Source organism: Equus asinus, chromosome 4 (genome assembly GCF_041296235.1).
Source record: "Equus asinus isolate D_3611 breed Donkey chromosome 4, EquAss-T2T_v2, whole genome shotgun sequence".
Taxonomy (NCBI): Eukaryota; Metazoa; Chordata; class Mammalia; order Perissodactyla; family Equidae; genus Equus; species Equus asinus.
The window spans coordinates 131,301,607-131,323,573 of NC_091793.1; the positions used below are offsets into that span (position 1 = coordinate 131,301,607).

Genomic DNA, 21,967 nt, shown 5'->3' on the forward strand with positions numbered 1-21,967 from the left:
GTTTCTGGGGCTGGCCCTGTGGCCGAGTGGTTAAGTTCGCGCACTCCACTGCAGACGGCCCGGTGTTTTGTTGGTTCGAATCCTGGGCGTGGACATGGCACTGCTCATCAAACCACGCTGAGGCAGCGTCCCACATGCCACAACTAGAAGGAGCCACAACTAAAAATACACAACTATGTACTGGGGGACTTTGGAGAGAAAAAAGGAAAAAATAAAATCTTTAAAAAAAAAAATAATAATGGTTTCTCCTACATTTGTCTGCTGAATTGGTAGTTTTTCAAAAATGTATAGATTGTCAGGGGTCAGCACACTATGGCCCACGGGCCAAATCAGCCTGCTTTTGTAAATTAAGTATTACTAGAACACAGCCTCCTGGTTCGTTTATGTATTTGTATATGGCTGCTTTTGTGCCATAATGGCAGTATTGAGTAGTTGCCATAGAGACTGTACTGCCAAAAAACCTAAAATATTAACTGTCTGGCCCTTTTGAGTCTGCCAACCCCTGGATCCTGCTCTCAATCTTCTATCATTATTTGACAGGTTGCTGTTATTTAAAATACATTTTCCTAGAACCCATATGAGTAAAATATTTTAGTAGAAAAGCGTTCAGTCAAATGTCAATTCCTAGGTGGTAACGTGAGTTCTCAGGTGTTCTTCACCTAAATAGTGCAGAAGCGTCTCATCTCTCCTGCTCCCTGTTTTCTCTCTGTAGGAGGAGTAGCCCCCTTCTTATGCTTGCAGTTGGAATGGCGAGCCCTTGGCCTTTAACCTAACTTGCACATTGTTTCTACTTGCGTAGCATTTCTCACTTGAGCTTCCCTAAGTCAAAAGGTGATTGTGTCTTCCTTGTACCTCCTTCAGAGCAGAAGATGCTTCATATTTATTTTCAAGCCTTCTCTCTGCCTCTGTCTCCTTTCCTCCGCCTCTTTCCCCTCTCCTCCCACTCCAGTGCAGGGTTGCATGTTGAGGGGCCTGTGAACAGACGTTTGGCTATAATAGCTCTCAGTGTGCCCTGCTGAAGATGAGTCGTTACTTTATTCTCTTCACCTGTGGGAAAGTGTACTGTACACTCTGTTATAGAGGAGCATAGCTTCTTGATGGAGGGAGCTAGGGAAAGAATGATTTATACAATAATTTATGACTTGTTATCATATTGCAAAACAGTAAGATCAGTAAAACAATCTAATGTTAGGAAAACGTAGTTATAATGCAGTATTTAATTATTACATAATTATGTATAAAATGACATATAACAAAATAGAGAATGATTAGATTTGTGTATCATATATGCTATATATACCGTAAAGCAATGAAATCATGTTTTCTGTTCCCATGGATCTTTTTTAGTGTAGAATTTCAGCTTTGGAACATACTTTTTAAAGATTTTTGTTGTAAATTAGGATACTCTTAGTTTTTTTTAAATAAAGTGAATAATTTATATATAACCAGTGTAAGTAAAGTGTTTATTTTCAAGAAAATAATTATACCAATTTAAAAAAACTGAAGAAATCAGAAAGGTACACTCAAATCAAATCACTGAAAGAGATTTTGAGGAAATATGTTCTTTAAATTCACTGTAAATATAACATCATATAATACATAATTTATAATTTATAGAACAAATGTTAAAGCTTTTTCTGTGGTGGTTTTTGCCTAAATACAAATACTTGAAAGTTTTATTGAGGCTAAAATATAAACTTTCTTAGTTAACAGATAAGTATGTAAGAGTCTTATTAGTTCAGTGGATGCTTCTATTTTCCCTAAAAAAGAAATGAATGTTAGGGGTCATGTTAATTTTAATTACGGCTTTTTTTTAAAGAAAAAAAGACATAAAATATATAGAGAAAAACTTTTTAAATTTAGAAAACAGAAGAAATTGCAAAAAAATTTGTAGGTTTTATTGCATGTCCATGAACACATCTATATACAAAAGGGGAGGCATTAATCAAAATAAAAAGGCACTGGACAGAACTGAAGATGTTTTTTGCAGAAAATAGGACCAAGTCATGTTATGTAAAAGCTCATATATGTTGATGAAAATATTGAGACACCAGGAATAATTTTAAAAGTATAAATAAAAATAAGGCAAGATCTTTAACTTATTCCAAAATTAGTAATATGAGGTACTAATGAGAATGCTGTGACCATGCTGCTGGTGGCAGTATAACCAAACTTAATTTCTCTAGAAACCAGTTTGGAAGTATGTAACGAGACCTGAAAAGTGTTAAAATTTTTGTAGCCTTCTTGGAATTATCCAAGTAAGTAACCAAAAATAATAGCACAAGTTGGAATTAAAATGATTGCATATTGTGATTAAAACCCTACAAACAAATGCTTGTGAAAATCTTAAGACTGTAAGTAATTCATTATCTTCCACATGTGACATAATGTGATTTTTGTTTAACAAAAACTTTTAAGATTTATAATTGCTGACTTGAGTTTTTTCAATCAAAGTTATACATGAATGTAATTTAAAGAATTAAAGTTCTGTAAAGTTTTCAGGGGAAAGAAAAAAATCAGTTCCTCATCTTCCTTCTTTGATATACTTCTGCCCAGCGAGACAAAGAACTCTTTAGTTCCTTTTGCTGATTGTTCTGCCATTAGTTGCCATATCTCCAACATGTGCGTTATTTCTTGTTGATTTTCAATTTTAGTCATTATCTGTTTAACGGAAGATGAGGATTTAGCACTTTTCCCACCTCTCCATGTACCTTCCCATTTCCCATATTCCAGTTTCTCAGTACAAAATTATATTGTAATTTTGGTTTAGAACAGTATTGAGTGTTATACTTTTATGACTGTAAGTGTTATTTACAACTGAGCCATTGTAATAAACTGTTATGTTTCCTTTCCTGCGCAGCTTTCTTTTTTCTGGCATTAATAATTTTAGTTTTTCTCTTTTTTTCTGTGCCTATATATGACAAAATTTGCCCCAGCTCTGTGTATCTGAATGTAGCTCTGTAAAAAAAGGAATGTGCCCTAAGAACACTATGTTTACAGAAGAATTTATGTAGTTTTCTTATATATTGGGCATTCTTAAACTTGCTAATAAAGATGGATTGATAATTGATAATGAAATCGATAGTTTGCTAGTAAAAGGTAAGTAGCTTTGACATTTGAATTACACTTTTGTAAGATTCTTCTAAATGGCAAAACTAAACCATTTCACTTCATTCAACAAATAAGAGGACCTTGATGTCTTAAAATAACTATAAGGACAGCTAAAATTAATCAAAGCTTTCCTGGTAGGGAAGAAGTAGCCTGTGTTGTCTGCGGTATCAAAAAATGTTAATGTTGTAAAAAGATTACCCTGGATATTCTGATTTTTTTTTTTCCCTGACCTCATGGAAAGAAAGGTTTATTTTAACTGGCAGTGTTTATGAATGGCAAGCTGGTGCAAAATCACGAGCGTGTAACAGTGACAAGAGGCTGAAAATGGAAAACACAAGGGAAAGAGTGAAGATGGATGGAGTGATAAAGTTTGAAGCAGTGGCAGTAGCTCTTAGAATGAAGGCACCTGCGGGTCATGATGAGTCAGAAGAGAACACAGCTCTGTAGGTGGAAGGGAGAAGGCATGTGTGTCTAATTCAGGTCCTACGGTTAGCTCTCTGTCTTTGTGATGCATGTTGTGGAGATTTCTATGCTTTTGCAGTGGAAAGAGATTGAAGCCTATTTACTGAAAGGGTAGCTAAAATCGTAAACGTTTTGGTAGCTTCAGAAGGCATCACAGTATTTTGTGACTGATAAAGGCAGCCCAGCTAGTACATTTACTAATCTTAGACGTTCTTTGTATTCACAAGCAGCAGAACAGACACAGGAACATCATAGGTGGTTTTCTACAACATGGTTCAAGCTGCCTGTAATGAAAGCTTGTAATGCAGACATTTCAGATAGTTGTTTTGCATTTAATGAGAAAATGGAGGTTTGTCCATGAGTGTTTAGAATACAATAAAGATGGATTTGATGTGTTGTTGCTTGATTTGGTACATTAAATAAAGGCTCAGATGTTTATACTCTCCTAAAAAAAAAAAGTTAATGAAACAGGAGCAGCACTGAATTATGCCCAAGTTCAGTTAGCATGCAGCTACTATTTTTATATGAATGAGTCTCAGTGGAAGTATTAGAGGCTGTCTGAATTGTGCTTGTTTTGGGGGAAGAGCTACATTGGCATTCCAAGCTGAGACTATGGCATTAGTAGATTAGATAGCTGGTGAAGTGGGGAAATGAAAAAGCAGACCTTGAAGCTTTAAGAGGATTTTGTGGTCCCTGCTGAGGACTCATTACTGAAATAATTTTATGCTTTGAAAAGTTTTGTGATGTCAATGAAACTGGTATGCTGTGGTGGTTTTTTCTAACTTCTCGAATACTAGTGAATTGGATGCCTCCTGCAGTCTAGAGTTGGTCTTGGATGTACGAATGCTGCACAGGCTCTTGGAATATTTTTGAAAGCATTCTTTCAAAGGAGTCAAAGGGACTTTTTCTCCCTGGTTCTACACTTTGTGGAAGTTAAGTGAAAGGTGTATAATACTGCGTCTAATAGTGCTAACACCTTAGGTTAGTACACTTAGTTGCTTTGCAAAGCAGTTTCATATACGTTATTCCATCAATGGATAAGTGTAGGTGCTGTTTCCCCTGTTTTGCAGAAAGGAAACGGACAGTGCTGGGATGATCTAGAGATGAAGGTTTCTGACTCCTGGTACCTATACAGAATGCTGAATTCAGTGGATATATCAGAAATGGAATTTAAAATGGGTCCAATTTATATTCCTATTAATAGCTTTCACTTAAATAACATTTAAACATTACAAATAAAATGGAAAAACGTGTAAACCTTTTACCACTTAAAAAAGTACACGTCTTATTTTCTTTGGTTCTCATAATTACTGTGAAATAGAACAGGGATTAATAGCCCTGCTTTAGAAGTGGGAATAAGGCTTAAAGAGGTTCAGTGACTTGGCAAACCCCTCACAGCTAGTGAGTGGGATCTTGGACCCCTAGACTAGTGTTTCTTCAGTATGCAGGCAGTCTCTCTGCTTCTCAGTCGTTTTGTGTGCACTGCTGTTGAATCACAGAGGAAACTAAGTTGATATCTGACTACCCGTTCCTGTCAATATGGATAAAGATTGATGAGGGCACTCAGTGATACAAATACCAGTTGTGTTTATGTGATTCAGGATATAAATTAAACTAATTTCTACCGTTATTTGAAGTCCTGTAATGAAATCTTTAAAAAAAATGAAATCCTTTATGAAATTAGGATACTATGTACATTTATTAAATGGATTTTCACATTGTTTACTTAGGCCTGGATCTATAATCCAGGTTGAGGGTTTTAGTGATTTCTCTTTTCATTTCTACCTCATTGATCTTCAAAATACCAATCTGGAACGTTGAAATGGCTAGTTTTAAAACCTAAGCAATGTATAGTATTTTTTTCTATAATTATTAGTTTGAATATCTTTTCTATAATTATTAGTTTGAAATATTAATTTGAATATATGTAATGTTGTTTAATGACCAGCACATGGTCTGAAAAACGTATCGTTAGGTGATTTCGTCATGTGAACATTACAGTGTGCACTTACACAAACATAATGGTATCACCTACTACACACCTGGGCTTTATGGTCCTAATCTTGGGACCACTGTCGTATATGCAGCCCCTCATTGACTGGAATGTTATGTGGTGAATGACTGTATGTATGTATATTGTGTGTGTGTGCGTGTGTACGAGACAGACAGAAACAGAATTAAAATACAGATAGTAACTTTTGGTTCTTTCAGTTGGTCTTCAGTTTCTTTTAAAAAAATACCCCTTTGAGTAAAAGTCTAGTTTTTTTTTAATTGAATGAGTTGAATAGATTACACACAGTATGAAGTTAGCTGGCCTCTTCAGTAACAAGAACCTAGTGCTGGAAATGGAATTGTTTTAGTGTTTATCAGTCACTTTTTTTTAAAGATTTTATTTTTTTCCTTTTTCTCCCCAAAGCCCCCCAGTACATAGTTGTATATTCTTCGTTGTGGGTCCTTCTAGTTGTGGCATGTGGGACGCCACCTTAGCATGGTTTGATGAGCGGTTCCACATCCGCGCCCAGGATTCGAACCAACGAAACACTGGGCCGCCTGCAGCGGAGCGCGCGAACTTAACCACTCGGCCATGGGGCCAGCCCCTATCAGTCACTTTTCTTATTTCAAGCAATCATTTTGTTAAATAATCTGATGATATTCTTATTGACTTTTTTTTATGTTGACTGTAAGTATTAGAGACAATTTCTTTTTTCCTTTAAAAATGTTTTGGATAGGTTACTTTAGTAATTATCTCAAAGTAAAGAGCCCTTGACTTTCAAGTGAGGGCTGTGCCACAAACTTAAAATATCACCTTAATCATACTGTATACCTTCTCTGGGTCTTACTTTATATACAGAAATCTAAGAGTGTTTAGCTAGATATATTGAACAATCTTTTCATCTTAAACTTTCTCTGATTCTGTTATGTTCATCTGTATGAAATAAAGATAATATTTTTCTTTAGACAAAATATCAAAGGATCTGTAATGTTAGCAATTAGTGTATATTTCTGATTTTGTTCTTGGTACAAGTGTTTAATTTTATTTATTTAAAAATTTAAAAATTTGTAGTTTGGCATTTTCCATAGGAAAGACTACAACAGAAAGCATGTAATTAAAGATGTTTGTAAGCGCCTAAAGAAGAACTTGCTACGGAGAATATCAACCCCAATTACTTCGATTTAAGGATCTAGTTAACCAAATTTTCTCTTAAGTATAATCCTATATTTTGTCATGCAAGATCTTTGGTTACCAATGATAACTTTTTTTCTTTCTGGCTAAAAAAATGGATTTTCTACCATGGTGCTTTTAAGAGTGCTTGCAAAAACTGGGGAAATTAGAATAAGGTCTGTATTTTAGTTAATAGTATTATATAAATACAGTTTCCTTGTTTTGAAAATGCACTATGATTATGTAAAATGTTATTGGGGAAAATTGAGTAAAGAGTGCGTGGAAACTCTGAACTATTTTTATAACTTCTTGTGAATCTTAGTTTAAAATAAAAAGTTAAAAAAATAAATTCCTCTTTGGGGATGATTAAATATGGGTCTATTTCTAGAAGCTGCATGTTACTGAATTTACTAATTGAGGGTTGAAATATATGTGCTTCACATAGGGATTAGAAATCGTTTTGTTTGAAATATGACATGCCCTCAGAAAAGTACTCAAATGTTAAGTGTAAACCTTGACACATTTTCATGAATTGAACAAATCCATTTAACCAGCACCCACGTGAAGAAATAAAACATTAATAGCAACCCAGAATTCCCCTCATGATTCTTCCCGGTCACTTCCCGTACCAGAGTATAACCACTATTCTCACTAAATATTTAGTTCTGATGTTAATGTTAAAATATTAGTGAATCTCATTTTTTCTTTGCATCCAAAGCAAAATATTTGTTTCAGAAATAGTATAATTCACTAGCACAATGATTAAATTACTTAACTGTAAATTAACCCGACCCTTACTGTAGAAATTATACAATGATAGAATACTTTAACATTTAACTGTGATGATATACTGGAAATCAATAATAAAAGATGAAATTAAATGTGTAGTGACAACTGCTAGCTATTTTCCAGAATCCATTCTTCCTTTTTTGTGTAGTCAGTTTATACATAGATGTCTGTAGCACCCAGAAGTCTTAGGTAAATAACTCAATATGTATTGCTGAATTAAAAAAAATATTCAGTTATAAAACATTCTTAATGCACAAAGCTTGGAAAATTCCAGAACACAAGAGACAATAGACTGTGTTGGCCAGGGCAAAGCTGAGTCCTATAAAGGCCAGTTTTGCGGTTGAGTGGTATATGGACTTAGGCAACATTTCCCCCATTCCTGTCTCTACCCTGAAGATCCTCCTTGTCCTGTGCATAGAAAAGAATCCTTAATTTTCATAGAATGCTTGGGAAATATCCTAAGTTGTTCATGAGACTGTATTTCCCAGTCTCCTTATAGCTGATTGAGGCCATGTGACTAATTTCTTGCCAATGGAATGTGACGAGTGATACATGCAACCTCTGCTTCATTTGTTGCTTCAGAAGAAATTTCTGAACCTAGACTTCCCTTCTTTCTGTTTTACCACTAGCTGGAGTAGCACTGGGTAAGGCTGATGTGTCGCAGAATGACTGGAGCAGAGCTGCTCACAGACCTAGAGCAGTCACCTTGGACTATTTTTGAGGGAGAAATAGCTTGTTTCTTAAGCCGCAGCCCTTGGGGAGAGGTCTCTTTGCAATAGCTGCTTAGTCTATGCTAATACATGCTTCATTCAGATGATTCTTAAGCACACATTTGCTATAATGGTTCTAAAGTTGCAAAGTTTCTGAATGATTTACATAAAAAAATAGTTAACACAAGTTTAATATTAACCTTGTGATGTCACTCATGTACTCGCATTCCTGTGATGCTCTCTTGAATATAAATAATTAGAGGACTCCAGATGTTTAGAATCTTGCAGTGAACAAATTGGGTACTGTACATTTAAAAAATAGAGGGGCCAGCCTGGTGGCATGGTAGTTAAGTTCACCCGCTCCGCTTCAGTGGCCCAGGGTTCGCAGGTTCAGATCCCAGGCATGGATCTAGCACCGCTCATCAAGCCGCGCTGTGGTGGCATCCCACATAAAATAGAAGAAGATTGGCACAGCTTTTAGCTCAGTGACAATCTTCCTCAAGCAAAAAGAGGAAGATTGGCAACAGATGTTAACTCAGGGCCAATCTTCCTCACACACAAAAAAATAGAGACAAATGACTATGTAAAGCTCTTCAGACCACCCAGAGTTTTTGTGTTTCATGGAGTCATTCATTTGATGTTGCCTGATCAACGTATACTTATGTTTTATTTCCACCACTGGCACTTATGCATTTGACAGTAGGATAATGTGCACTGAAGAAACTGCAAGATATTTACATATCAGATGAATGGAGCAACATTCACTGAGAATGTCACCTTTCACTAGCCTCTTCTAGTGGAAAGCCCAAGGTAACCGCAGGGAGTGTAAAATTGTCCTCTCTCTACTTAATAGTGATTGTCTTAATTAGCCTTGCCTTTTCATCTTCATTAGTGTCCAAGTAAAATTGATATATTTTAAATGGTGACTTTATCAATGAGACTGTACAAGAAACTGAAGTGTTTGGATTACAAAACAAAATCTAAATGTAGTTTTGGAATTAAAATATTTTTTGGAGACTATTTTTTAAAAGTTTGAACTCACATATAATTCAACCTGATTTATTCAGGTAATCATAATATTCAGTTGACTAAAATATTTTAAATAAATGGAAGTGTTTGATAATTTATTTGTGTAGGTAGTGGTTCTCAACGTATCTTGCATCCGACTCGCTAGGAAGACAGGATAAAACATTGCTCAGCCCTACTGCCAGAGTTCCTAATGTAGTAGGTCTGGGTGGGGTGCAAGAATTTACGTTTCTAACAAGTTGCCAGGTAACTGAGATGCTGCTGTCACTGCTGCTGCTACAACTGCACTTTGATTAATCACTGGTAGAGGTTATGTGATGTCTTTTCATACTTGGAGAAAAGTACATAGAAGAATAGAACAACCGCCAGCCTCCCATTATGCTGCTTGAACAAGTATTAAATGTTTCTTCACGTTGCTTCAGATCCCCTTCCTTTTAAAAACATAGAACACTGCAGATGCAGTTGAATATATACATTCCCTCCGGCCTCTGATTCCTCTCCTCTTCCTGAAAAGAAAACCACTCTCCAGAACGTGATCTCCCCCTGTTAGGCTCTTGCTACCTGTATATATGCCCCCAAAGTAAAGTATTTTGCATGTTTTAAATTCCGTATAAATGACAGGACTTGTGACTTTTTGCTATTTATTTATTTTGAGGAAGATTAGCCCTGAGCTAACATCCACCGCCAATACTCCTCTATCTTGTATGTGGGATGCCTGCCACATCATAGCTTGATAATCGATGCATAGGTCTGTGCTCAGAATCTGAACTGGTGAGCTCTGGGCAGCCAAAACGGAGTGCACAAACTTAACCACTGCACCACCAGGCCGGTCCCACAATTTATTTTTTGAATTATGTTTCTGAGATTTGTGCATGTTATATATTCCTTCATAGTCATACATTTATAACTGCAGTTAATCTTTAATTGCAGAAATATGCCACATTTATTTTATCCATTCTTCCACTGATGGGCATATAGGTTTGTTGCAGGCACTATGGGATACGTAATCATCAGCCATTCCTCATCTACCTCCTTTTTCCTTGCTGTGTGACCCCCATGTTCTGTAAGTACTCCCTTTCCCGGATACGTAGGAAAGGTGGCTTCTTCCAGTCCCGAGGGGATGAGTGTGGCTTTGTCTAAGCTGATCGTGGTAATTTCTTCCTGTGCCAGTTGTTGGTTTTGGCGTTCGTATGTAGTATAGCCTCTTCAAAAACATGAAAAGGGAAATCTGGAAGGGACTTTAGGGAAAGATTTTTTTCCTTGGATAAAGGGAGAGACATGAAGATAAATCTTCCACCTTTGGATTTGGTTGTGCAAGGATAGAATTGTGCCAACAGCAGTTTCTTGACCCTCTGAGGGGACAAATCTGAGGATGAGAGAGCTTGAGTTTTTGATAGGGTAATTGTCTTGGAACCGCCCATTTCTCCCAACTTCTTTTTATGTGAAATTTTCCTCCTTGTTTTAACCACTTTTAGTTGAGTGTTCTGCTGTTTGAACCAAAGCATCCTGTTACAAGGTGGTTAAATCAACAGTACTGCAATAAAGATTCTGAAGTTTGTTTCCTGTGCCTAAGTGTAAGAGTTTCTCTAGGATAAATAGATAGGAGTGGAATTTTCGGGCTATGGAATGTGTTCATATTTAGCTTTGGTAGATGTCAATTGCTTCCCAAAATGGTTGTACCAATATATTCCCACCAGCAGGGTAAGAGGGTGAGGTAGTTTCTGTTTCTCTACATTAGGTCTTTGCTTAACACCTGCTTTTGTCAGATAGTAATTTTTGCCTGTTACTGATTTGGTACCTCATCTAGATTGTTAGTAATCCTGTTGCTGCTCAACCAGCTGTCTTGTTTATGTCCTTTGTGTAGTTATCTATGTAATATTGGAGTTTTTTCTGAATTTATATATATATGTTTTATACATTCTGGATACTGATTTTTTTTTTCTAAGATTTTATTTTTTTCTTTTTCTCCCCAAAGCCCCCCAGTACGTAGTTGTGTATTTTTAGTTGTGGGTCCTTCCAGTTGTGGCATGTGGGATGCTACCTCAGCATGGCTTGATGAATGGTACTGTGTCCGCACCCAGGATTCAAACTGGCGAAACCCTGGGCCACCAGAGCTGAGCATGCGAACTTAACCACTCGGCCACGGGGCCGGCCCCTGGATACTGATTGTTTACGTGCATCTTTTATCTATACGCATTGCCAATATCTTCCCGTGTATGGCTTGTCATAAGCTTTGTTTATGGTGTTCTTTTTTTTTTTTCTATTTTTTTCTCCCAAATCCCCCCAGTACGTGGTTGTATATTTTAGTTGTGGGTCCTTCTAGTTCTGGCATGTGGGACACCGTCTCACTGTGGCCTGACGAGCGGTGCCATGTCCGCGCCCAGGATCCAAACCGGCGAAACCCTGGGCCACCAAAGCGGAGTGCACAAACTTAACCACTCGGCCACAGGGCTGGCCCCTATGGTGTTCTTTATGGTAGGGCAATATTTAAAGAATTTAGTTTAATTAAACTAATCAAAACTTTTTCCTTTAACGTTTGTATTTTGTTTCTCTTATTTAAAAAAATATTTCCCTATCCTCAGGTCATGATATTCTTCTATATTTTCTTCTAAAACTTAAGAATTTTGCTTTTTATATTTAGATCTTTAATCCTCTTGGAATTGACTTTTGTGTATGGTGTGAGGAAGAACTATTTTCTCACAATCAATGTTACTGATTCTCTTGTTGAACTCTGTTCTGCTCCTCTGGTCTGTTTATCTGGCCCTGTGCCAGTTCTCTGTTAACTTTAGTTAGTGTAACTTTGTGAAAAAAATCTTTATCTCTTTGCTAAGTCTTCTGAATTGTCTCGGTTGTCCTTGGATTTTTGCTCTTCTATATGAATTTTTGGATGAACTTGTATAGTCTCAATAAAAACAAATAGCTACCAGGATTTTGATTGACACTGAATTAAATTTGTTGTATACACTTGGGAAGACTACATATCTCGTCTATGTGAGTGATGTCTCTCTAGTTTTTGCAGTTCTTCTTTAATGTCCTTCAATAATGTCTTATAAATTTCTCCTTTTAATGGTCTTATTTTGTTTATTTCTAGAAACCTTATAATTTTTGTTTATAATTACATTTTCTAGTTGGTCTTTACTGGAGAAAATTTGATTTTAGAAAAACTTTTAAATTGAAATACAATATGTACAGAAAAATACACAGAGTATAAGTACAACAAATTATCACAAAAAAATTATACGTATTTGTATAACCAGTTTTCAAGTCAAGAAAGAGAACATTACTACACTTTGCAATCCCAATTATTGCCTGCACTTTTCTTTTCAAAAAGTAATCATTATTTTGGTTTAGTTTTGCTCGTTTTAAACTTGATATAAATAGAAATATACACTGTACAGAATCATACAGTATTTCTTTAGTGTTATATTTTGCTCATGTAGTACTTATAGAGATTCATTTGTGTTAATGTGTGAAGTCATAATTTTCATTCCTGTGTAGTATTCCATTGTTAGATAATTTTGTTTTATTTATCCATTCTGCTGTTGATAAACATTTGGCCTTTTGCCTGTTTTGAACTATGATGAATGATGATCAGGTGAATTTTCATGTTCGTGTCTTTTGGTGTTCTGGTACGTGCATTTCTGTTGAGCATATACCCCAAAGTAGAATTGCTTTGTGAGTGGATATGCTTACGTTCAACTTCTGGCAGATCCTGCCAAACAGTTTTCCAAAGGATACCAATCATACATACCAATCAGCAGTGTATGCAAGTTCCAGTTGACCCCGTATTTTTGCCTACATCTTTTTTTTTTTTTTTTTTAAAGATTTTATTTTTTCCCTTTTCTCCCCAAAGCCCCCCGGTACACAGCTGTGCATTCCTCGTTGTGGGTTCCTCCAGCTGTGGCATATGGGACGCCGCCTCAGCGTGGTTCGATGAGCAGTGCCATGTCCGCGCCCAGGATTCGAACCAACGAAACACTGGGCCGCCCGCAGCGGAGCGCGCGAACTTAACCACTCGGCCACGGGGCCAGCCCCTTTTGCCTACATCTTTTATATTTTATTTATTCTGCTTGGTATATAGTATTATCTAATTGTGATTTAATTTACATTTCTCTGATGACTATTGAGGTTGTGAATCTTTTCATATGCTACTTGGTAATTTGACTATCCTCTTATGAAGTGCCTATTCAAATTTCCTGCCCATTTTTCTATGGCGTTGTCTCATACTTTTCATACTGATTTGTAGAAATTCCTTATATATTATTGACTGGTAACCTTGTGGTAATCTTCTCCCAATCTGTGGCTTGCCCTTTTAGTCTCTTAATTATATCTCTTGATGAACAGAAATTTCTTAATTTTTTTTTTTCCTTTTTCTCCCCAAAGCCCCCCAGTACATAGTTGTGTATTCTTCATTGTGGGTTCCTCTAGTTGTGGCATGTGGGACGCTGCCTCAGCGTGGTCTGACGAGCAGTGCCATGTCCGCGCCCAGGATTCGAACCGTCGAAACACTGGGCCGCCTGCAGCGGAGCGTGCGAACTTAACCACTCGGCCACGGGGCCAGCCCCAGAAATTTCTTAATTTTAATGTACTGTACTTGATCAGCCTTTCCTTTAATGCTGTTTGTGTCTTATCTTGAAGGTCTTGAAGCTGGTCTTCCAAATAAATCTTCTCCAGCTGCACTTTCCAGTATAGTAGCCAGTAACCACACGTGACTATTAAGCACTTGAAATATGGCTAGTCTGAATTAAGATGTTCTGTAAGTGTAAAATACATGCCAGATTTCAAAGACATAATATTAAAAAAGAACATAAAAATTGCATTAACAATTTTTATATTGATAACATGTTGAAATGATAATATTTGGGATATAGTAGGTTAGGTAAAATATAGTATGAAAATGACTCTCACCTGTTTATTCTAGAAAACCTTAAAATTGCATAATTGACAAGTTATATCTCTGTATTGTAGAAACATGCTGTCCAATGGAACTTTCTGTAATTATGGATGTGTTCTGTTATCTACACTGTCCCGTTATAGTGGCCATGAACTACATGTGGCTGTTGATCATTTAAAATGTAGCAGTGGTGACTGAGAAGCTGAATTTTTAATTTAATTGCAGTTTACATTTAAGTAGCCACATGTGGTTAGTGGCTACCATAGTGGACAGCATGTTTCTGGACACAATTGCTTTAATATTTATTGTTTTAGATTTAGGTTTACAATCCATCGGTAATTGATTTTTATATATGGTGTGAGGTGGGGGGTCAAGTTTTATTTATTTTTTCTTGTGTATGGAAATCTAGTTGACCAAACACCAAGGAACAGGGAATCTTTCCTATGTTTAGACGCTGTGTTTTGTTTCTTGGGTATATTTGTTTGTTCTTTACACAAAATACCACGCTATCTTTAGTAACTGGTAGAGTAACTGTTCCTATCTTGTTCCTCAGGAGTGTCTTGGCCATTCTTGGCCCTTTCTGTTTCCACATAAATATTAAAAATACCTCATCAGTTTTCACAAAATTACTTCTGGAGTTTTGATTGATTTTACATTGGATCTATATCTCATCCAGTCATGAACATGATATAGCCTTCTGTTTATTTAGGTCTTTCATTTCTCTGAATAATAGTTAATCCTTTTTTTATGTAAAGGTCTCACACATCTTTTGTTAGATTTATTCCTAACTATTTGCTGCTATAAATGATACTGTTTTCTAATTTCATTTTCTAACTATTGCTGGTGTATAGAAATACAGTTGATTTTAAGTTATTGTCCTTATATCCAGCAACTGTACTAAATTAACTTATTCTTATAGATTCTTTTGGATTTTCTTCATAAGCAATCTTGCCATTCGTGAATAATGATAGTTTCCTTTCTTTTTGATTCTTACACATTTTATCATTTTAATTAATCTTCTTACCTTATTGCACTAACCAGGACCTTACGAGCAGGGATCTGCAAACTTTTTTTGTAAAGGACCAGATAGAAAAGGAGCCAACAATTCCTGTATAAATGCATAGGCTCATCAGTGTTGTGCTTAAAGGGGGTCAGAGTAGTCTTGTAGATAAGTCTTGAGCAATTTGTATTTATTCAAAGGACTGTACACAATTTTGATAAATTAAAAGGGGTCATTTTTCTACGGTATTGGAGAAGGAAAGAATGATTTATAACCATGAAAGAAATGGAGTAAAGCATTTGCCTAATGGATTGGCAACTGCTGGGGAATTTATGATCATTTTGAATGTGCCTAAGTATAAACTAATGCTTGCCTCTCTTTTTAAATCCCTTTAGGAAAAATAGAAATGAAGGTACATATGCACACAAAATTTTGCCTCATTTGTTTGCTGACATTTATTTTCCATCATTGCAACCATTGCCATGAAGAACATGACCATGGTTCTGAAGAGCATCACAGACACCATCGTGGAATGACAGAATCGGAGTCAAGCAAATTTTCAGTGCTGTATGCTGAAAATGAAAAAAAATATTATATTGAAAAACTTTTTGATCGTTATGGTGAAAATGGAAGATTATCCTTTTTTGGTCTGGAGAAACTTTTAACAAACTTGGGCCTTGGAGAGATAAAAGTAGTTGAGATTAATCATGAGGATCTTGGCCACGATCATGTTTCTCATTTAGATATTTTGGCAGTTCAAGAGGGAAAGCATTTTCACTCACATAACCACCAGCATTCCCATAATCATTTAAATTCAGAAAATCAAACTGTGACCAGTATATCAACAAAAAGAAACCACAAGTGTGATCCAGAGAAAGAGACAATTGAAGTATCTGTCAAATCTGATGATAAACATATGCATGACCATAATCATCGCTTATGTCATCACCATTGTTTGCATCATCACCTCGATCATAACACTACTCGCCATTTTCCTAATGTTTCCATTACTCACGGTGAGCGTGGGGAGCCTGGCCATGAACCTTCAACAGAGACCAATAAAACACAGGAACAATCTGAAAGTAAGCTACCAAAAGGAAAGAGAAAGAAAAATAGGAAGAAAAGCACTGAAAATTCTGAGGTTATTACACCAGGTTTTCCCCCTAACCGTGATCAGGGTGAACAATATGAGCATAATCGGGTCCACAAACCTGATCGTCTACATAACCCAGGTCATTCTCATGTACATCTTCCAGAACATAATGGTCATGATCCTGGTCATGGACACCAAGATCTTGATCCTGATAATGAAGGTGAACTTCGACATACTAGAAAGCGAGAAGCACCACATGTTAAAAAAAGTGCAATTTATTCAGCTGCTAGTCACAAAGATCATAATGAAGATGACCGTCAACATGAGGTAAGTATAAAAAGATAGTTGCAAACAGAGAAGTAACAGTGGACTGGACTGGTCAATCATATCCAAACTTCTTTCCAGATAATGTTCGCTAACAAAATACATTAAGGAATCAAAATCAGATCTAAGATTTTTATCTGAATTTTCGCTTGCATTATTTGTTTTCAAGTTTGCATCCCTCAAATCTAAGTGTTTAAAAGTTGTTAGAAAATATATCAGTTATTTTCTTTCCTTATTTTACTGTCTTGCTTATGACTTGTTTTGACTCCCCAAGGTAGTTTTCATGTTGTTACTGTTAGCTGGTTTCTAGATATTTGAGAATTAAAGCCTTTTTTGTTCAACCTTTCCTTTTGGAAAGTGACTAGACAGTTTCTTTTTGTTTTAGGAAGATTAGCCCTGACCTAAGATCTGCCGCCAATCCTCCTCTTTTTGCTGAGGAAGACTGGCCCTGAGCTAACATCCGTGCCCATCTTCCTCTACTTTATATGTGGGACGCCTACCACAGCATGGGGTGCCATGCCGTGCCGTGTCCGCACCCGGGATCTGAACCGGTTAACTCTGGACTGCCAAAGTGGAACCCTCAAACTTAACTGCTGCACCATCAGGCCGGCCCTGACAGTTTCTTTTTCATAATTATTAACTTAATGAATTAACTGTGGAATGGTTCCCAGTCATTGGTCTAGCTCCAAAGTCTGGTATTCTGCACATACAGTAGGTTAGTTTTCTGTCAGGTTATGATAGGGCCTGCTTGCTCGTGGAGTTAGTCTTTTCTCATGCCTTTGGCAGGTTTAGGATGAATGCAAAAAGATATAATAATAAGGAACTCCAATAGTAGTGGGATGGTGCATTTTCTAAATTTTCATGCTCTTTTAAATGCTTTCACATTTGGTTGGTTCCTTCTTGATTTTTTTTTTAAACTGTTCACCTTAAACACATTTATTTTTGTTTCGTTAAAGGTATATCAACACCGTTGTTTATTCTAATTTTTAGCAGTCTTTAAAGTTTAGAAAAAATTATTGACGTTTTTGTTCATACGGATGAAAAGCAGCACCATCTAATGTGGAAAATGACCTCACCCTTTGCTGTTTCTGTCTCTGTTATTGAAGTATGTTTTGCATCTAAGTAAATATCTTTGTTTCTTCCCTAGATAAATCATCAGATATTTGGTTCTTAACAGTTATAAATACTGATTTTAAAATAACTTATATTTAAAATCTTAAGTCTACTTTTAAGGAAATATATTCATTTATTACTATGGATAATATCCTAGAATCTTTTGTTGATAATATCTGGATATTATCATTAATGTTTACTCTTTGTATCAGACTGGGGTCTGCATCATAGACCTGTGATTTTGTATCCTCACAGGTCTGATGCATATTGGGAATTTTCTCAGGATTTCTGGAAATGTTCTGTGCATTGGATAGGATGGTACCTCATGTTCAGACCTAAGAATTGTCTGTCTGTTTGTATATTTTGATTTGGTTTTTCGGACCATAGATAAAATCATAATCAGGTAGCAGTTCAGTAAACAAGAATGCAGCCAGCATTGATATGTGTGAAGAAGAGGCAGTACAGTCTTCTTTGCGTTAATTTTAGATGTTTGTTTTCACTATGTGATAGGTCCAAACTTGTTTGCTGTTTGTTTTGTTGTATGTTATACTTAAAGTACCAGTGGATGAAGCTGCCTTTTTTTCGTCTTCTGGTTTTAGCACTGGGATAGAATTCTTCAATATAATATTCTTTCGGGGTGCCTTAGGCAGTAAAAATGTCTATATTATGGCATATTTTAATATAAAGTTATTGAAGTACTCTGTTTAACACTATTTCACAAATAAGAATCTTGAATGATTGATGATTGTACTTTGACCGGGGAAGTGATTTTTCTCCTCACCCCTTAAGAATCTTGGAAATGTAACTGTGAGTTACTCTTATCAATGGCAGAAAGTCATTATCTTTCATGTGTTGGAGTGGAAAATGGTTAAAATCCATAAAACGTCTTCAGTAATCAAGTTGAATGTATTCCTATCGTAAATTTCTATCAGAAAGCTTTATTTGTAATACATATCTGTGTATTACAGATTATTTTTAAATGATATTTAGAATATTTTTTATTATATAGTAATTTATTTTTCTACTTAACCTTCTTAAAGTACTCTTTTTACTTAATTTGTTTTATCACTTTCCTTGCAGTGTTTGAACGTCACTCAGTTGTTAAAATACTATGGTCACGGTGCCAACTCTCCGATCTCACCGGATCTATTTACATACCTTTGCCCTGCTTTGTTATATCAAATTGACAGCAGACTTTGTATTGAGCATTTTGACAAACTTTTAGTTGAAGATTTAAATAAGGATAAAAATCTGGTTCCTGAAGATAAGACAAATATAGGGGCATCAGGTAAGAAAGACTTAAGTTTTTTCTCCTCAAAATAGTCTCTTTATATATTTATTTTTTAATGTAGTTGAATTGGAGAGTAATTCTAAATTACTGCCTTCCTTTTGGTGACTTTCAATATGTTTTAATGAGGTTTAGATATGTGTGCTTAAAAAAGATCAGGGGAAGACGGGAGGCACAGTAACATTTACTTATCTCTTCTGGCATTACAGAGGGATGTTTTGCTATGGATAGAGAACTAGAATAAAAAGAAAGTACAGGTTTGTGATAAATAGATCCTTCTTGATGGGCAAGTGTTGATAATGGGGCCTGTAATTTAAGTTATTTGGTGTTATAATTACTTAACATTTAACAGAGTTGAGGGCCTCTTGCAAAAAGCTGAGATTATGAAGTTTTTAAGGAAGTAAAAAGGGAAGTCTGTGGTTAAACTCTAGGAACGTCTCAGAAATGCCGGTGATTGGCACATGAACTTCGTCATGGGCACATCTAGAGAGCTTCAACTAAGGTAAAACCAAAACTATTTTTAAGCTTCTCTCCAGGCACATGGCATCCAGTTGGCTAGTTAGCTCCACCTTGATGTTCGTGGGTATCTCCCACTTAATATTTTTCAAAACTTCTACTCCACATAAAGTTTTTACCTCTTGTTCACTCCCAAATGCTGTTAAGTTCATTCTTTGAGAAAATCTGAAAATCTTTGGCTTTTTTTCTCTTAGGTTTTTTGTTTTTGTTTCTCTTTTTCCCTTGTATAATCAATTGTCAAGTCCAGTTGAGTCTTCTCGTAAGTATCTTCTAGCTCCATCCACTCTGTCATAACTTTAATTCAGGTCCTTCTTGGTTCTTTACTGAATAGTTGAAATAACTCATAATCTTCCCTGCTTGTGTTCCTGTCCCCTTTGTAGGTCATCCTTAGCACTTAAGCTCGATTTATCTTTCTAAAATGGCAAATGAGATTCTGTGACAGAGTTTTTTCTTTTTAGTGATAGTTAAGAGTTTGGTTAATACATATTTTTATTTTATTAACAAATACATATTGCAGTCACTGTTTTAAAATCAATTTGTTTACTCCTCACAATAGTCCTGTGAGGTGGAGAATGTTATCTAATAACTTTCCCGGGGGTCTCAGAGCTGGTAAGTGATAGCGCTAGGATCAAACTAGGAAGTTTAAGCATTTTGCTATTTGTGTGCTAAGTCTTTTATATGCATTTTTTTCATTAAATTGTAACAATAATCTATTAAATTATTACATGAAAGAGCTGTTATATGATTCTTGTTTTTAAAGATAAGGAAGCTGAGGTATAGAAAAGTTTAGTAATTTGCACACAGTTCCCAGGCCTAATAAATGATAGAGCCCACCAACCCTAAGGTTTTCTCATAAATCCTCTGGGCGATTAATGACTATGCTATTATCTTCCAAATTTAGTTAATTCTGGTGTCACCTTTATGGTTTTTCCCATTTTTCTTTACACTATTTAATGTTTTTCATTAACTGTCTAATATTTTTCTTTATATCTTTTATATTATAAGCAATAATATCTATGAGAAAATGGATTTGGTGTGATGTTCTAGTTATATTTTTTCTCGTATGTTTTAGGAAACCGCGTTATGCTATATTCAAAGTTCAGAGTCATTCACTTGGCCCGTCAGACTTTCCAGAATATGACCCCTGCCTACCTACCTACCTTTCCATCCTTATCCTCCACCATTTATTTCTTTCCTCTCAGCTCTAACCATAATGAACTCCTGAGAACAGATTATGCTGTTTTTCCCTCATTCCTCTCTGCCTTTTCACATTCTAAACCTCTCTACTTGACTGACTACTGTGATTCCGCAAAGATTCAGCTCAAGGATTAGCCCCTTTGGGGTAACTTACTGACTATCCTAGCCTTAATTAAGTCCACTTCCTTGACATCCTCTCGTGTCTCCATCATAGTACAGAGCTTAGGGGATCTTAATAATTGGATTAGTTATCTGTTTTTGTTGAACTTCAGTCGCCTAAAGGAAGTGACGGAGTCTTTCATCCCCTAGTGCCTAAGATAGAGGGTACCTTGGACAAAAAGTAAGAGCTCATATATTTATTGATTGAAAAAATCACTTGGTATTAGTCTATAAGCTTTCACTTACAACCCAGGAAAGACACTTGTTGAAAATGAGTCTTTGAAGATCATTTTATGAATATATCAATCAGCCTAGTGTAGTTTGATAATATGGTGGTCTTAGAATGGGTGGGATTTTCATGAACTTCATCATGTGTAAAATCATGATGAACGCAGTTCTGCTTGAAATGCCCCAAGTTGTAATGGTGCTTTTGCATAGTAAATAAAAGATGAAATTGAGAAGTATGAATATGGGCTAAAAATGGAATTCTGCAAGGTAAAAGATTGGAAGGGCAAAATTTTAAAATTTTTCATAGTGGAGGGATAGGGTGGACATATTTAAGAATATCACATTTCAGTATATAAGAATTTTATTTGGGATAGAGATGGTCCTTAAAGCTTTTAAGAGTACAAATAAAAGGAAGTGCTCTCAGCACATAACAAAGTAAGTCTCCCAGGTACCTACCTATTCTTGATTAATTTCTTTGCAATAGGAAAATAACTTTAGATAAATTAATCATAATAGCCCATATTTATTGGAACCTTACTATGTGTTCTAAACAGTTTTATAAGGTAAAGATATTTAATTTAAGATAGACACTTTTATTTACTTAAATTTGCTGAGGAAAGGAGGCTTTGAGAAGTTAAGTAACTTGCTCAAGGTCACGTAGCTGCCAGGTAGCAGAGCCATGATATGAACTAGAATATTCTCCATCTAAAGCCTGTAATCGTAACCACTAAGTTCTTCTCTTATGCTGAGCTCTACTGCTTCCTGCTAGAAGTTCTTAAGTATGCTTTGCTAGAATGTAAATGACAGGGAGATAAGGAGAGTATATTTAGTAATGTTTTGACAGACAATGTTGCATCTAGAATTCAAAAGACTTTTTTATTTCTAAGGCTTTTA

At 35.8% G+C, this 21,967-nt stretch overlaps 1 protein-coding gene across 7 annotated transcripts in view; it reads left to right on the forward strand.

Moving 5' to 3' along the window:
• Positions 1-21,967, forward strand: part of SLC39A10 (solute carrier family 39 member 10) — a 124,487-nt gene that overhangs the window by 71,844 nt on the left and 30,676 nt on the right. For 4 of the 7 annotated variants that reach the window (XM_070508276.1, XM_070508279.1, XM_070508275.1 and 1 more), the window contains exons 2-3: positions 15,551-16,575; positions 18,766-18,973. In XM_070508276.1, coding sequence (XP_070364377.1) covers positions 15,562-16,575; positions 18,766-18,973 — 1,222 coding nt within the window. In that variant the 5' untranslated portion in view covers positions 15,551-15,561. Of the gene's footprint in view, positions 1-13,884; positions 14,018-15,550; positions 16,576-18,765; positions 18,974-21,967 lie in introns of those variants that run through there. The other 3 variants (XM_070508278.1, XM_070508277.1, XM_044768533.2) reach the window with 2 other exon arrangements.